Here is a 17638-nt window from a genome sequence, read left to right as displayed (position 1 = left end):
GAATAGAAAAAGTCATCCCTTGCTCAGCTAACCAACTGCAAATCAGACACCTCCACTAGTGCTCCATCCATAAGCTCCTGTACATCATCCTTTGGAGTACACAAAACCCTAGAAGTAACCTCAACAGAGGTCACCAGAATGAGCTCCTTCTCACCATCAGTAGGCAAACCTTCCTTGAAATATTTCTCTTTAGCTTTATCAACACCACTTGGGGACATATGAGGGTGAACAGGAATTTCAAGGGGAGATTGTAATATCTCATATTGTCTATAAGACAATGGTGAATGAGATCCTACATTGCTATAGAGGGAAAAGTTCAAATCTTTTATAATCAATCCGAGGAGATCCAACTGTAACCTTAACTAGTCATTTTGGAGTTTAGACCCAAATACGGCTTGGGTGTTCCTTGAGTCATGACAGGAGTATAAAATGTTGGGGTGCTATCCATGTGTTTAGTTTGGAAAATTAGGAGAGAAAATAAAGTTTGGAAATCTGATGAGTAGAATCCTCGAAACATAATTAATCGTTATGTTTGATATTTTTGCAATATTTACCTTTTGAACTGGTTGATCCTTATATTTGAGTTTTTTAACTTTTGAATCATTGAGCTTCAACTTTGATAATTTTAGGAATTGTTTGGAAATTAGAATATCTCATAATTCTATGAATAGTATTTAAATGGTTTGTAAATAGCAATGAAATGATTTGAGTTAAGATTAGGGATGTAATCGAGCCGAGCCAAGTCCGGTCTTTGGCTTGCTAAGCTTGGCTTGACTCAAAATACTCGAGCTCGAGGTCGAGATTTTTATTTATTCTTTGTTCGAGCTCAACTCGGTAAGCTAAATTCCCAACTCGAGCTCGAGCTCGTCCCAAAAACTAGCTCGAGTCGAGCCGAGCTCGAGATTTGCTCAAATTGTTTATTTTTTCATTTTTTGAATAAGATTTAATAATTAATAAATTAGTTAGATAAAAAAATAAAAAAAATTAATATTGAATTTGTACAACTAACAAGTAGAACCTCTATTGAATTTTAAGATTTTATAAATTTATAAATATTTTTTTATCAGTAAAAGATAGATATTATATATATGAATGAAATAGACATAGTCCTTGTACACAGGAAGTATACATATGAAACTCCTAACTACATTCTAAAAGCGATAAATTAAAGATAAAAATTACTAAACATTATCATCATGTAATACAATAGTGTAAAACCAACACATTAGAGTATGGAGAAAAAACTTCTTCAACTCGGTCATTGTGCATTCCTTATCTTCAAAGCAACGCGCATTCCTATCCATCCAAATACACCACATAATACACAACAGAATCATCTTCCACACTACTGCCACTTGATGACTGCCTTGCATGTTTGGCCAACAACCCAACAAATCCACCACCCTCATAGGCATAACCCAAGCAACATCAACCCTTAGAAAGATCTCATCCCAAAACACCCTTGTTAGCTCATAATGTAGTAATAGATGGTCCACAGATTCTCCATTCTTTTTGCACATGTAGCATCAATCCAACACTACACATCCTCTCTTCCTCAAGTTTTCTGTGGTCAATATCTTCCCAAGAGCAGCACTCCAAACAAAAAAAGCTACTTTAGAAGGCACACGAGACCTCCAAATATTCTTCCAATCGAACGGAATAATATCAAGTTGTGTTGTTAAGAAGCTATAATACGCCTTAACTGTACATATCTTGTGGTTATTAGACCGCCACTTCAAACTATCTCGTTGTGCCATAGGAATCTCCATGAAATATAGTAAGCTGAAAATTCTGAAACAATACGTAATTCTCAATCATAGAAATCCCTATTTAAAAGAACATTCCACTGATACTCACCATGAGAGAATAAACGCACTTCCGCCACTGAAGCCTCCCTATTAACTGTGATACGATATAAGGCTGGAAAAGCCCTTTCCAATGCAAGGTCTTCACACCACACATCCCGCCAAAATCTGATACAAATGCCCTCACCAACTACAAAGCGAATTTGATTTACAAAACATGGCCATCTCTTCCTTGTGTACTTCCATAAACCCACATCATACCCCCCTTTCACTTCCTTAGAGCACCAACCACCCCAAGCGACACCATATCTAGAATCAATAATATCCTTCCACAATGATCCCATCTCCAAATGATATCTCCAAAGCCATTTTCCCAATAAAGCTTTATTAAAAGTTCTCAAGTTACACACTCTCAACCCCTCATTCACAACTGAGGCACATACAGTCTTCCATTTAACTAGATGGAATTTCTTCTCCTCCCCCATGCCTCCCCATAAGAATGCCGTAAAGAGTTTCTCCATTTTGTTCACCACCCATACAGGCATAGGAAACAAAAATAAAAAATATGTGGAGAGGTTAGTGAGTATACTCTTGATAAGAGTGAGGCGACCCCCTTTTGATAAATACACCCGTTTCCAACCAGCCAACCTTTTCTCTATTTTCTCCACTACCCCATCCCATATAGGTCTATTCTTGAAAGTTGCTCTCAGCAGGAGGCCCAAATATTTCATTGGGAAAGAGGACACCTTACAATCCAAAAGGCTTGCTAAGCTGAGGATATTAGAGATCTCACCCACAGGAACCATCTCAGACTTGCCCAGATTCACCTCTAACCCTGACACTGCTTCAAAGCAAAGTAGCAATGCTCGTAAAGTTTGGATCAGGCTACTAGTCGCTTCACAAAAAACTAACGTGCCATCTGCAAAAAGGTGTGAAATGAGAATAGAACCACCAGAACCATTGCCCACCTAGACCCAATAAGAAGTCTCCCCCAACAGCAGTCTGCACCATCCTACTTAAAGCCTCCATAACTATAACAAATAAAAGAGGAGACAAAGGATCTCCCTGCCACAATCCCCGTGAACTATCAAAAAAACCAGCAGGTCTGCCGTTAACCAGAACCAAGAACCGAGCGGTTGAAATACAATAATGCATCCATGCAATCCACCTATCCCCAAAGCCACTTCTCTCAAGCAAGTATAAGATAAATTCCCAATTCACATGATCATATGCATTCTCCATGTCAAGCTTGCACAGAACACCTGAACCTCCCTCCCGTAATCTGTAGTCCAAGCACTCATTTGCAATGAGTACTGAATCAAGAATTTGTCTCCCTCAAATAAAAGCATTCTGGGACTTGGAAATAATATTTTCCAACACCGGGCTAAGCCAGTTAGCAAACACCTTCAAAATAATCTTATAAACGCTACTAACCAGACTTATAGGTCGAAAGTCTTCAATAGACAAAACCCCATGTTTCTTGGGAATGAGAGTAATAAAGGTCACATTAAGGGATTTTTCAAACTTTTGTAAAAAGTGAAATTCATTGAAAACCTGCATAATATCACCTTTCACTATGTCCCAGCAAGTTTGAAAGAAACCCATTGAAAACCCATCCGGCCCCAATGCTTTATCCTTAGCCATGCTAGATATGACCTCATAAATCTCTTCTTCAACCAAAGGTCTCTCCGACACACCCACTCTGCGAGTCAATTGTCTTAAAATGCAAAGCATCAAGCTTCGGCCTCCAAGGAACCGATTCTGAAAGAAGGGTTTCATAGTACTGTACTATATTATTTTTTAGCTCGAGAGGAGAAGTAGCACCTGAGACCCTGATTGAAGTGACTCAATAGCATTGTTACGCCGATGTGATTTGGTCACTTTGAATGGGTGCGACCATACTAGCACTAATGCACCGGATCCCATCAAAACTTCATAGTTAAGCGTACTTGGGCGAGAATAGTACTAGGATGGGTGACCTCCTAGGAAGTCTTCATTTTGCACCCTTTGTTTTTAAAATTAAAAAAAAAAAAAAAGATTGTCACTTTGTGAAAGAACTTCGTACACCTATCACATTCTTTCAACCAAAGAGCCCTGGATTTTTTATGCCATGAAGTCTCCTATGACAACAAAATCCTCTCCAAGTTTGCCATAACCATGCCCTTCCTCAATAACACATCCTCCGAATTATCTCCCAATAACTCCTTCTCCTCTAAGTCTTGCAATTCCTCCATCAATGTAACCTTCTGATCGTCAATGTGACCAAAAACCTCCAAATTCCACTTCTTCAAGTCTTGTTTCAGTGCCTTCAACTTGCCTGGAAGAATGTAACTAGGGGTACCAATAAACTGATACGAAGACCAAGCACGTACCATCTCTACAAACCCATCCGTTGTTAGCCACATGTTTTTAAACTTGAAATATCGACGCCCGCTGTGAATACCCCCGCAATCCAAAATGATAGGAAAATAATCTGAACTGACTCGAGCTAGTCGTTTCTGACTTACTTCCAGATATTTAGCTTTCCACGAAGGAGATACAAGGAATTTGTCCAATCTCGACCAAACCCGTCCATTTGACCAAGTGCACTCTCCCCCAGCCAGAGGGAAAATCCATAAGGTCCAAATCAAATATTAACTCGTTGAATTCTTCCATAGCCACAAAATGTCAACAATGCTCTGATCGCTCACTAGGAAAGCGAATAGTGTTAAAATCACCCCCTATACACCATGGCACATCCCATAGTGAGTATATGCCCGCCAACTCCTCCCACAACCCTCTCCTATCCCTACCCACGTTAGAACCATAGGAGCCTACAAATGCCCATTCCCATCCATCAACCACATTTTTAAAAAGAGTCGCAATCGAGAACTCTCCAATACACTCCTCAATCGACTCAACCACTCTTTTATCCCACATAAATAACACTCCACCTAAGGCTTCAAAGAGGCCAAATAAGTTCAACACACATACGGGCACCTACCATAAACTTCTTATAATTTTCCTATCAATGAATCGCAATTTTATTTCTTGCAAACACACTACATCACCCTTACACATCCTCAATAACGATTTAATATTAAAGCGTTTATTGCGATCATTGAGCCCCCGAACATTCCATGATAGAATCTTAGGTTTCATAATAAAACTATATTGCCCCTACCTCTCAATCTATCTCTTCCGCCACTCCCTTCTTTCACATCATAATTAATGGAGCACGTTAACTTTTTAAGTTCCCTATCCCGCTTTGAGGCTAACTTCGAATGGCTATCCTCAAGAGCTACGAGGAGAGCCTTAAATTGTTCTTCGTAAACTCCAAATGAAATCCCAATGACAGCTTGAATCTCTTCTACTTTCTTGAAAACCCACTTTAGCGAGTAGCTCCCATAATTAAAGCTGGGAGGAAGTGTACACAAAAGAGTTAAAATGGCCCCCACCTCACCAGTGCTTGCAGGAGTAAAAAAAAGTCAATTCCGAGCCACACGCTCAATTTGGTTTCCCACTGGCAGGAACAAACAATTTTAGTTCTTCAACCCCATCCCCACACTTATTCTCTTCAAAAGAAACCATCTCCAGTGACAGAGGGTCTATCGGAGACGCCAGTATCGAGATATCAAGCTCCGACACAATTGATTGCATAGGAATCACCGCTGGGCCTCCATCCCCTACACACGGTTGAGTCTGTGCATTTTCCAAAAACAACCCACGAATTGGCGACGGGAATTCACCCAAAAAACATCCTCTACCGACAAGACTAAACATGCAGGAGCCTCATCTAGGCACCTCCACGTACGGCTAAGTTTGTGCACTCCCCGACAGCAACCCACCTGACGACAACGGGGGATCAACCCTCACGGTCTTAGCCACTATAATCTCCTCTGCCATCTCGCCATCCTCCAAATCTGCCCGCCGAAATGACTCTACCGGCTCTCCATAGTTCTCGACCGCAACCGGCGGTTCTTTCTGTGCCAGTGGGGAGACCGGCGAGGCGCTTATCGGCGCCAAAAGAAGCTGACTCGACACCTGGGCTGAAATCTCGGTCACCAGCTGCTTTGCCAGCTAGCTTTTCCTTGGGCCTATGGCCTGGCCCAAAGCTGAGCCCATCTCTATCCCCGCCCAAAACAGGGCCCATCTCTATCCCCGAATCACGGCCCAAGCCCCTCCCTTCAATAAAACCCATATCACGGCCCATACCCAACCTCAACACCTCCTTACCCTTAACGCAGCCTTTCAACCAATCTATTTCCTCTAATAAATTCCCAACTTTTTTCTCCATCTCACCCAGCACCCTTAAAATGTTTTCCTGATTTGGCCCCAACAGTACACCGCCATCACCACCTCGTCTATGCACGATCTCTGTACTGACCACACCTGGCATCACAGCACTCACGGCTCGAGCCTGACCCTTCTATGTTTGAAGCACTTCAATGTACGACTATGCACCAACTGCCGTCAATGGAGGAACACCACCATCACCCCTAACCATCTTCGGGTTTCCTGCTTGAACAGCACTAACTCCTCTGTTTCTCACACTCGAAATAGAGGAAGGAGGACTGAGCTCCTTTAATGTAACTCCAAAGTTCCTCCACCCCTCCCCCTTCCTTCCTTCCGGCACCACTAACATACCTCTCCTCTTTTCATGCCCAAATTCCGAAATGAAGATAAAACAACCATTGTTATTACATCCCCTCCTCACCATTTATAAATAATTAACATCTAACTAGTTGATATTTATCCATAATAACAATATATTATATGCCTACAGAAATCATTAATACATACAGATAATATGATAACATATATCTATTTCATATACCTATCAAGAAAAAAAAACATATATCTATTTCATATATGGTTCCCACATACTAGTATATGAAATTATTAAATCTTATCAACTAAGTATTGTACAAACTATAAAATATAATTATGAAGTATATTCAATATATAGACATAAGTAATTAGGTTACATATTATATATTTAATTATAAAAGTGTTATGCTTATATTCTTAGCTAATACATATATATGTATATATACATAGGTGTATTTATATATTTATTAATATATGAATAAGCTTTAATCAAGTCGAGCTAACGAGTCGACTCAGGCATAAACGAACGGGCATTAACGAGCCTTAGTCGAGTTGAGTTTCGTCGGGTATGTGTCATTTACTAATCGAGCAGGTATTTGCTTTCATGGGTGAGCTTTTTTTTTCATGAATCGAGTTCGATTCGAGTTTAACCGGGCAAGTACCAAGCGGGCTATCGAACAGACTGGTTCATTTACAGCCCTAGTTAAAATGTTTTATTGAGTTTTGGAAAATGAGAGAAAAAGTTGAATAAAAATATTATAAAAATAAAAAATTATTTAAATATAATTCTTTAATATTATTTTTGTTTTGAAAGTTGAAAAAATTGTATTGTTTTTTGTGTTTTGTTTGAAAGTTTAGAAAAGTTGTATTGGGTTTTGTGTTTTGATAATTATTAGGTAATGATTAGATGAAAAAGTTGAAGATTTGAAATTGAAAGTGTTTTGTATTTATATTTGGAAAGGAAATTATGAGAAGTTTTTAGAATATCTGAGAATGTTTGAGTGTCCAAACGAGGCCTTACACTTCGGGATTAATAGGGACATTGTTCCGAACACCCGATGCCATAAAAAAAAGTTTGATAATTTTATTCCCTTTTTTAGTAAAATATTAGAAATTTGTTAAAGACGTCATGTCAATACCAATGAGATGTGCCATATGTCCTTTCACATGCCACATGTAAAAAATAAAAATAAAAATAAAACAGTAAAAAAATCATTCTTAAAACCTTAGTTAAGAGACAAAATAAATTTGAAAAAAGAGAAGAAAAAAGGCTTGGGGGCATTGCCTAGGTAATTCCAAGATGGTGCGGCTAAGGCATCACTTGGGTTATGCTTAAGCACTACCTTGGTTGTCCCCAAGAGTTTTTTGATAATTAATAAGAGAATTTTATTTCAAGTAAATAGGCATAACCCAAGTACACAGGAAGTATACAAGAGAGTACACCTAAATACTTTTTTTTTTTTTTTATAAGAGAGTACACCTAAATACAAACGAAAGCAAGATACGACTAAAGCCAATCATGAAAATTTCCATTGCCTACAAGAGCCTTAGCCCAAAAACAAGTGCTAAAGAGAAACTCCCTAAGTTCTCCCATCGAGCGTTCTCTATCTTCAAAGCACCTCACATTCATCTCCAACCATAAGCATCATATCAAGCACAAAATGATCATCTTCCACACAGCTACACTACTATGTCTCCCCACGAAACCATGCCAACATGCAAAAGGTCCACCACGTGCTTAGGCATCACCCAAGCAATACCAGTCCTATCAAAGATCTCATTCCACAAAGTTTTAGCCACCTCACAATGAAGAAAAAGATGGTCAACAGATTCACCATCTTTCTTACACATGAAACACCAATCTACAACAAATAGTCCTATTTTTCTCAAATTATCCGTGGTTAAAATTTTTCCAAGAAACACCAACCAGCAGACAAATACAACCTTACTAGGCACCTTAGATCTCCAAATGCATTTCCAAGGGTAATCTTTGACACCATGACAGGTTGTCCCCAGGAATGGTATGGGTTGACCAAGGATCGCCCTAGGTCATGAGGCCCAAACATCCTTGGGTTGTGCCTGGGTGCCAACCAGACATACTTCTATTTTTTATTATTTTCTACGGAGATTTATTTTTTGCCTCTTTTTAATTTTGTTTTTTAAAAGGATTTTTTTACTATTTTTATTATTTTCTCAATGGACAACATGTGAAAAGGAACGTGCCACACAAGTATTGGTGCTAACATGGCATCTTTAATGGATTACTATCATAAGGATTAAAATGATTAAACTTGAAAGCAAGGGAATTAAAAAAATTAAAATTAGAGAATACGGACTTATATGTCTTTTTTGTAGTCCACAAAATAGCCTCATCACTGCACTAGGGACTTAAAAGTCTAAAAAGCAAACCACCAAACCAAGCGACTATTGTAATATTCAACCCTTACAGATCTTTATTCAACAGGGTTCATATGTCATCCCAAGCTCGCCCTTTCACAACTTGTAATCAATTCTCCAAGAATAAGTCCACTTGTTTTGCCACTTTTATCAAAGCCAATTATAAGCGTTAATGAGCCAAAAAAGCACTAAGAAGACAGATATATACACAAAGATTTCAGAAAAAGGCATAAACTACAGAAAAATTCTTGTCATTGAAGTACTCGAACAAGACAAAAGACTAATCCTGTCGTTGAACAAGGAAAAAACAGTTATTGCATGCCATAAACAAAAGGAAGCAATCTATAGATGGGCATTTTAATAAAAGAAGGTACAAACCTTTTATGCTGCAGTTTACTTCAGAATCACCAAACCCTTTTTTCCATGACAGTGGCATGCACAACCGCTCCTTGAATCTTGAAGACAGAATGTAAAGGACTTTTTTTCTTGCCACAGCAACAAATTTGCCTTTTACACTCCATTCAACTATTATAAAGCAAAAACTTACAATAAGCAAGGGAAAAAACTATACAAGAGGGGGGGAAAACACTACATGCCACATTCTTTTTCTCCCTCTTTATTGGGGTTTGATGCCATATTCATAATATGAAGCATACATCCAAAGACAAAATCAAAAGAATAATCTTCTGTTACTTAACTTTCAAGAAAATCCTCAAATTTCAGGGATGACTAAAACAATTTAAGGCTTCCAGAAAATAAGGTAAGGTCAACACACCCACACAAAACATATACACTGAAGCTACAAATAGATGCACCAAAACATAAAAATAATATAGAGTGAAGCTTTAAGTGTGAATATTGGAAAATTATTTGTAGCTTACTCATTTTGGTGACTGATGTATCAAGAAGTTTCTTTGAAGTTCATGCAGGGAAGAATAGAGGTAAGGTCTCACGAGGTGGAAACCATACCTATGACTCATGTCCAGTCTAGAATTATATTTCCCAAAAAATCAGTTATTCATCCCCAACGCATTCAAACTATTGTAAAATTAGCAATTAATAAGATATCTATGAGCAACTTTAAAAACAAAAAAAACTCATTTTTAAAGAATATCTCTCTCTCCTAAATATTTTCTATTGGTTTTTTTCTTGCTATTAGTGGTGGTGCGTTAATGGCAACATCTCCTTGTGGAGTTTAGTGTATTAGTTCAGCTTAGGTTACCATGTTGGTTGGCTTTGATGGGGCTATGCAGAGAGGTTGTTATTGAGCTAAAGTTATTTGAGTTCAAAAAGGAGAATGAAAGGTGGTGGAGAATCACAGAGAGAAGTTGTTGTGTGGTGAAATACATTTCCTTGGATCATGAAGCCCTGGAGTAGTTGGGTTCTATGGTGAGGAATGTGCAACATCATTGGGCTCTTCTGAGTTCCTGAGAACTCGTAGAAAAGGAAATATCGTGTTAATGGTGCGGAGGAGATACAATCATTATGGCAGTTTTATCTTCCTGTCGGAGTTTGGGCATGAAAACAGGAGAGGTCTGATAGTGGTGCCAGAAGGAAGGAAGGGGGAGGGGTGGAGGAACTTTGGAGATACACTGAAGGAGCTCAGTCCTTCCTTTGTTTCAAGTGTGAGAAACAAAGTAGCTAGTATTTCCCAGGCAGGAAACGCGAAGATGTTTAGGGGTGATGGTGGTGCTCCATCATTGACGGTAGGCAGTTCACAGTCATACAGTGAGGTGCTCCAAGCACAGAAGGTACATCCTCGAGCCGTGAGTGTTGTGGTGCCAAGTGTGTCCAATATAAAGGTCGTGCAAAGATGTGGTGGAGATGGCAGCATATTGTTGGGGTCAAATGAGGAAAATATTCTAAGGGTCCTGGGTGATATGGAGGAAAAAGTCGGGACTTTATTAGACGAAATATTTTGGCTAAAACGATGCGTCAAGGGAAATGAAGTGTTCAAGTTAGGCATGGGCTGTGTTGCAAGCTTTAATGAAGGGAGGGGTTTGGGCCGTGATTCAGGCCAGAGGGAGATGGGAGCAAGGAGGGGTAGTGTGGAGCAATCTAGGCTGGTGAAGGGCCCTGGGTTGGGCTAGGCAGTTGGCCCAAAGAAAGGCTGGAAGGCAAAGCAGCGGGCAATGCCCGATATTTCGGCCCAGGTGCCGAGTCATCCTCCGGTGGCGCCGATAAACGCCTTGTCGGCTTCCACACCGGCACAGAAAGAACCGTCGGTCGCGGTCGAACACTATGGTGAGACGATAAAGTCACTTCGATGGGAGGATTTGGAGGACGACAAGATGGTAGAGGAGCTGGTAGTGGCTGAGACCTTGAGGGTTGATCTCCCGTCATCATGTGGGTTGTTGTTGGAGAGTGTACAGAATCAGTCGTGCGTGGTGGTCGATGGCCCAGATGTTGCTCATGCGCATTTAGTCTCGCCAACAGAGGATGGTTTTCTGGTTGATTTCTCGTCGCTGATTCATGCGCTGTCTTTGGAGAAGGCACAAACTCAGTCGTGTGTGGTGGATGGAGGCCCAGTGGTGATTCATGTGCAATCAGATGTGTCGAAGCATGGCCTTTCGTTACTGGGGTCTCCGATAGGCTCTCTATCATTGGAGATGGTTTCTTTTGAGGGGAATAAGTTTGGGGATGGGGTCAAGGAATTGAAATTTTTTGCCCTTGCCAGTGGGGAACCAGAATCAGTGTGTGGCTCAGAATTGGCTCTATTTGCTCCTGCCAGTACTGCTGAGGAGGGGGCATTCTAAGTCCATTGTGTGCACTCCCTCCCAGCTCTAATTATGGGAGTTGTTCGTCAAATTAGGTTTTCAAGAAGGTAGAGGTGATTCAAGCTGTCATTGAGGTTTTGTTTGGAGGTTACAAAGAACAATTTAAGCCACCCCTTGTAGCACTTGAGGCTAGCCATTCGAAATCAGCCACAAAGCGGGATAGGGAACTTAAAAAGCTAACTAACTCGCTCCATTAATTATGATGTGAAAGAAGGGAGTGGCGGAAGGGATAGATCGAAAGGGAGGGGCAATATAGTTTTCTTATGAAGCCTAAGATTTTATCATGGAATGTACAGGGGCTCAATGATCACAATAAATGCCTTCGTATTAAATCATCATTGCGAATGTGGAAGGGTGATGTGTGTTTTCAAGAAACAAAGTTGTGATTCATTGATAGAAAAATTGTGCAAAGTTTATGGGGGGCTCATATGTGGGTTGGACTTATTTGGCTTCTTTGGGAGCCTCAGGTGGAATGTTACTTATATGGGATAAAAGAGTGGTTGAGACGATTGAGAAGTGTATTGGAGATTTCTCGGTTGCGACTCTATTCAAAAATGTGAATAATGGATGGGAATGGGCATTTGCGGGCTCCTATGGTCCTAACGTGGATAGGGATAGGAGAAGGTTGTGGGAGGAATTTGCAGGCCTATACTCCCTGTGGGATGTTCCGTAGTGTATAGGGGTGATTTTAACATTATTCGCTTTCCTAGTGAGCAATTAGGACACTATAAAAATTCTATGGCCATGGAAGAAGTCCGCGAGTTCATCTTTGATATGGACCTCATGGATCTCCCCCTGGTAGGGGGCGAGTACACTTGGCCAAATGGACGGGATTGGTCGAGATTGGATAGATTCCTTGTATCTCCTTCATGGGAAGCTCAATATCCAGAAGTAAGTTAGAAACGACTAGCTCGAGTCATTTTAGATCATTTTCCTATCTTATTAGATTGTGGGGGTATTCACAAGGGGCGCCGGTATTTCAAGTTTGAAAACATATAGGTAATAGCGGATGGTTTTGTAGAGATGATGCGTGATTGGCGGTCTTCATATCACTTTATTGGTACTTCAAGTTACATTCTTGCAGGCAAGTTGAAGGCACCGAAACAAGATTTGAAGAAGTGGAATTTGGAGGTTTTTGGTCACATTAACAATCAGAAGTCTACATTGTTGGAGGAACTGCAAGAGTTAGAGGGTAAAGAGTTATTGGGAGATACTTCGGATGAGGTGTTATTGAGGAAAGGCATGGTTTTGGCAAACTTGGAGAGAGTTTTGTTGTCAGAGGAGACTTCATGGCTTCAAAAATTCAAGGCTCTTTGATTGAAAAAAGGTGATAGGTGTACGAAGTTCTTTCACAAAGTGGGTAATTCACATCGGCGTAACAATGCTATTGAGTCACTTCAATCAGACTCACAGGTGCTATCTTCTCCTCCCGAGTTAGAAAATCATATAGTACACTATTATGAGACCCTTCTCACAGAATCGGTTCCTTGGAGGCCGAAGCTTGATGCCTTACCTTTTGAGGCAATTGACTCGCAGAGTGTGAGTGTTCTGGAGAGACCTTTTGTTGAAGAAGAGATTTACAAGGTCATATCTGGCATGGCTAAGGATAAAGCGCCGGGGCCGGATGGTTTTTCAATGGGCTTCTTTCAAACTTGTTGGGACATTATGAAAGGTGATATTATGCAAGTTTTCAATGAATTTCACTCTTTTCAAAAGTTTGAAAAATCCCTTAATGCAACATTTATTACTCTCATCCCCAAGAAACACAGAGCTTTGAATATTGAAGACTTTCAGCCTATAAGTCTGGTTAGTAGCGTATATAAGATTATTTCGAAAGTTATTACTAACCGGCTTAGTCAAGTGTTGGAACATATTATTTCCAAGTCTCATAACGGTTTTATTCGTGGGAGACAAATTCTTGATTCAGTACCCATTGCAAATGAGTGCTTGGATCACAGATTACGTGAGGGAGGTTCATGTGTTCTGTGCAAGCTTGACATGGAGAAGGCATATGATCATGTGAACTAAGAATTTCTTTTATACATGCTTTAGAGGTGTGGTTTTGGGGATAGGTGGATTTTATGGATGCGTCATTGTATTTCAACTGCTCAGTTCTCAGTTCTGGTTAACAGCACACCTGCTGGTTTTTTTGATAACTCGCGAGGTTTGCAGCAGGGAAATCCTCTATCTCCTCTTCTATTTGTTATAGTTATGGAGGCTTTAAATGGGAAGGTGTAGGCTGTTGTTAGGGGAGGTTTCTTATCTGGTTTTCAAGTGGGCAATGGTTCTGGTGATCCTATTATCATCTCACACCTTCTTTTTGCAAATGATACGTTAGTCTTTTGTGAAGCGAATAGTAGCCAGATCCGAACTTTACGAGCACTGTTAATTTGCTTTGAAGCAGTGTCAGGACTAAAGGTGAATTTGGGCAAGTCCGAGATGGTTCCTGTGGGTGCGGTCTCAGATATCCTCAGTTTAGCAAACCTTCTGGATTATAAGGTGTCCTCTTTCCCAATAAAATATTTGAACCTTCCGTACAGAGCAACTTTCAAGAATAGAGCTATATGAGATGGAGTGGTGGAGAAGATAGAGAAAAGGTTGGTTGGCTGGCTGGAAACGGGTGTATTTATCAAAAGGGGGCCACCCACTCTTATCAAGAGTACTCTTACTAATCTCCCCACTTCTTTTCTATCTTTGTTTCCTATGCCTGTAGGGGTGGTGAACAGAATGGAGAAACTCTTTAAGGCGTTCTTATGGGGAGGCATGGGGGAGAAGAAGAAATTCAATCTGGTTAGATGGAATACTGTATGTGCCTCAGTTGTGAATGGGGGGTTGGGTGTGTGTAATTTGAGAACTTTTAATAAAACTTTATTGGGAAAATGGTCTTGGAGATATCATTTAGGGGGGATCATTGTGGAAGGATATTATTAACGCTGGATGTGGTGTCGCTTGGGGTGGTTGGTGCTCTAATGAAGTATGGTGTGGGTTTATGGAAGTATATAAGGAAGGGGTGGCCATGCTTTGCAAATCAAATTCATTTTGTAGTTGTTGAGGGCAATCGAATCAGATTTTGGCAAGACATGTGGTGTGCAGATCACGCATTGGAAAGGGCTTTTCCGGCTTTATACCGTATTGCAGTTTATATGGAGACTTCAGTGGCGGACATGCAGTTATTTTCTCATGGTGCGCACCAGTGGAATATTCTTTTTAATAGGGATCTCCATGATTGGGAATTATCTATTGTTTCAGATTTTTGAGCTTATTATATTCCACGGGGACTCCTATGGCACAGCAAGATAGTTTGAAGCGGAGGTCTAATAATCACAAGATATGTACAGTTAAGGCGTATTATAATATCTTGACAACACAACTTGACACTACTCCGTTCCCCTAGAAGAATATTTGGAAGTCTCGTGTGCATTCTAAAGTAGCTTTTTTTGTTTGGAATGCAGCCCTTGAGAAGATATTGACCACAAACAATTTGAGGAAAAGAGGATGTGTAGTGTTGGATTGGTGCTCTACATGTGTAAGAAGAATTGAGAAACTGTGGACCATCTCTTATTACACTGTGAGGTAACAAGGGTGTTGTGGGATGAGATCTTTCAAAGAGTCAATGTTACTTGGGTTATGCCTATGAGAGTAGTGGATTTGTTGGGTTGTTGGACAAAGATACAAGGCTGTTATCAAGTGGCAACAGGGTGGAAGATGATTCCGTTGCGCATGATGTGATGTATTTGGACGGAAAGGAATACGCGTTGCTTTGAAGATAAGGAATGCACAATGATCAAGTTGAAGAATTTTTTTCTTTGGACTCTAATGTGTTGGTTTTCCACTATTGTATTGCATGGGGACAATGTTCAGGAATTCTTATCTTTAATTTATCGCTGTTAGAATGTATTTATGTATTTTTATGTATACTTCATGTGTACAAGGACTATGCCTATTTCATTCATATATATAATATCTATCTTTTACTGATCAAAAAAAAAAAACTTTACATACAAAATAAGGGCTCCCCTCTAGATACCTTTTAAAATGAGCTAATGCAATCCAATTGGAGATTTTAAAAATCAAAAGAAATATTTCAAATTATGTCCTAAAACCAAACTTCCATATATGTAAGCCAAGTGTCTTGCTTAATATAAGCATGTGATTTTTTTCACATGGCATGCATTGCTATTGATATGACTATCATGTGCCATTCCCAGTTTTTGTTTTGAACCTTTTAATAGGCTGACTTTGTATTACCCGCTCTTAGACTTGTGTCCCCCATTTTAAAGTAAAAATATCAGAGAAACAATTTCAATCAAAAAGCAAAGATAAAACTTCTGTTCTTTAACATTGATGCATCAAAGGAATATAATGATCAAAATCATAGCCACGTTACAGCATGCCAATGTGAGGATGTTAGGATAAACACATTTGCTAGAAATGCAAGGATGAGCCACATTAGCATGTGTCAGGCAGAGCAATTACTGAAATTTAGATGTGGCCTATCATATAATAGAAGAAATACAATACACAACATACCAGCATCAACATCGTCCATCAAATCCTTAAGTGGCCCATCAACCGCTCCATGATATAGGTTTCCAGAATTTGAAAGAACAACAAAAGAATTTTCTGCCTTTTTTCTCCATCGTAGGTCACTAACAAAGCTTGATTGATTTAGTGAACAGGAGAAGGATGGTTTAGATTCCTGGACAGTGGGGCAGTAGAAATAGAGAACGAAACAAACAAGTTTCAGTTTCTGGTGACATGAAAAGCAAAGCAAATGGCAACAAGACAACAATTTTGAGTATAAATTGAACAAAAACATTTTGATTACTATTTTAGATGGATAGACAAAGATGTTTCGCCTGCAAATTAGCTTCTTTTTTTATGCGTGGGAATCTTAGAGGGTTTGAAATGGGTATAATGAAGTTCAAAACACGATATCTGCCAAGCATCCTCAAAAGTACCAATAATCTTAATATCCAAAATGCCGGAATCATCGTTTGGGCCCATCTCCAAAACAACAAATATGGAACATGTAAAAAGAAAAAGAATTTTAAGTTCCTTCGCTTTTACAGCAACAATAACAGTAAGTAAATGAGTTTTCGTTTGGAGACAGGATCGAGTTAAAGTAATGATCAAGAAGATACAACAATGATGTCGGCACTAGAACTTTGGATAATGGGGAAGAGTAGAACAGTCAGCTCATGTGAACATACACATAACGACCCTAATTAAAAAAATAAATGTGATTAAAATCAGGATGAATGAGAAGAAAAGGTAGAATAACGCACCTTATTGAGAAGGGAGTTAAGGGGAAAAAAATGGACATCTGAAGCAATAGCAGCAGCGAGGGTAGAATTGTCGGTGGAGATAGCCAAGATGTGAACCTTGCCGATGGGAACATCTACAACACTTAGCTCCTGAATAGAAGGACCACTTCCCTTCTCTTTTATATCCTTGGCCGAAGCAATGACATCCTTCGTCCTAGCAACACAAAATCCACCGGAATGGGCGACGACGATAAGGCCGTGGATTTCGGAGATCGCGAGGGGCTGAGAGGGAGGGCTTCCCGCATCGAAATTGGAGTCCTGCAGTTTGATCGGCACGGGCTCACCGACCTTGTCGAAGTAGTAGTCGGTGGTGTCCACATGTCCTCCCTCAATCTCGTCGTCTAATTCTACTACTTTCACTTTATTATTATTGCTACTGTTAGCCATTGTAAGATGAACCCTAGCTGTGAGCAGAAACACGGGGAGAGAGAGAGAGAGTCTAGGGTCTTGAGGGCTTTGGGCGGGAAGAATGAATCAGTCCTGCCCTAAGTGGCTCGCAACTTGTTTTGACGAGGAGTTGGCGTAAATTTGTAACGCGGACGCCGGACGACTGGACGAGGTGTATTACGTCCCTTGTAACTCGTCAACTTGTAGGGTGGGGGTGATCCGCTCCGCTACCCGAGCCTGTAACAGTTCGCATGGCGCCCTCATTCGTGGGCCTTATTCGGCTATTTTCCTGTGTTATTTTATGTGGACTCTTGCAACCTCCCTTTTTTTTTTTTTTTTTTGGTTAGAAAAATGC

At 40.1% G+C, this 17638-nt stretch overlaps 1 protein-coding gene and 1 pseudogene across 2 annotated transcripts in view; one reads left to right on the top strand and one right to left on the bottom strand.

Moving 5' to 3' along the window:
• The window catches only part of LOC121240099 (nuclear pore complex protein NUP214), a 53077-nt gene extending 35743 nt beyond the window's left edge, over positions 1-17334 (bottom strand). For both annotated transcript variants that reach the window (XM_041137576.1, XM_041137577.1), the window contains exons 1-3: positions 16858-17334; positions 16100-16268; positions 9171-9317 (exon numbers count right to left, since the gene is read on the bottom strand). In XM_041137576.1, coding sequence (XP_040993510.1) covers positions 9171-9317; positions 16100-16268; positions 16858-17283 — 742 coding nt within the window. In that variant the 5' untranslated portion in view covers positions 17284-17334. The remainder of the gene's footprint in view (positions 1-9170; positions 9318-16099; positions 16269-16857) is intronic.
• On the top strand, positions 3694-3812 carry LOC121240135 (annotated as a pseudogene).
• Positions 17335-17638: the final 304 nt, after the last annotated feature.

This window comes from Juglans microcarpa x Juglans regia, chromosome 7D (genome assembly GCF_004785595.1).
Source record: "Juglans microcarpa x Juglans regia isolate MS1-56 chromosome 7D, Jm3101_v1.0, whole genome shotgun sequence".
NCBI classification, from domain to species: Eukaryota; Viridiplantae; Streptophyta; class Magnoliopsida; order Fagales; family Juglandaceae; genus Juglans; species Juglans microcarpa x Juglans regia.
This window is presented reverse-complemented; position numbering and strand designations above follow the sequence as displayed.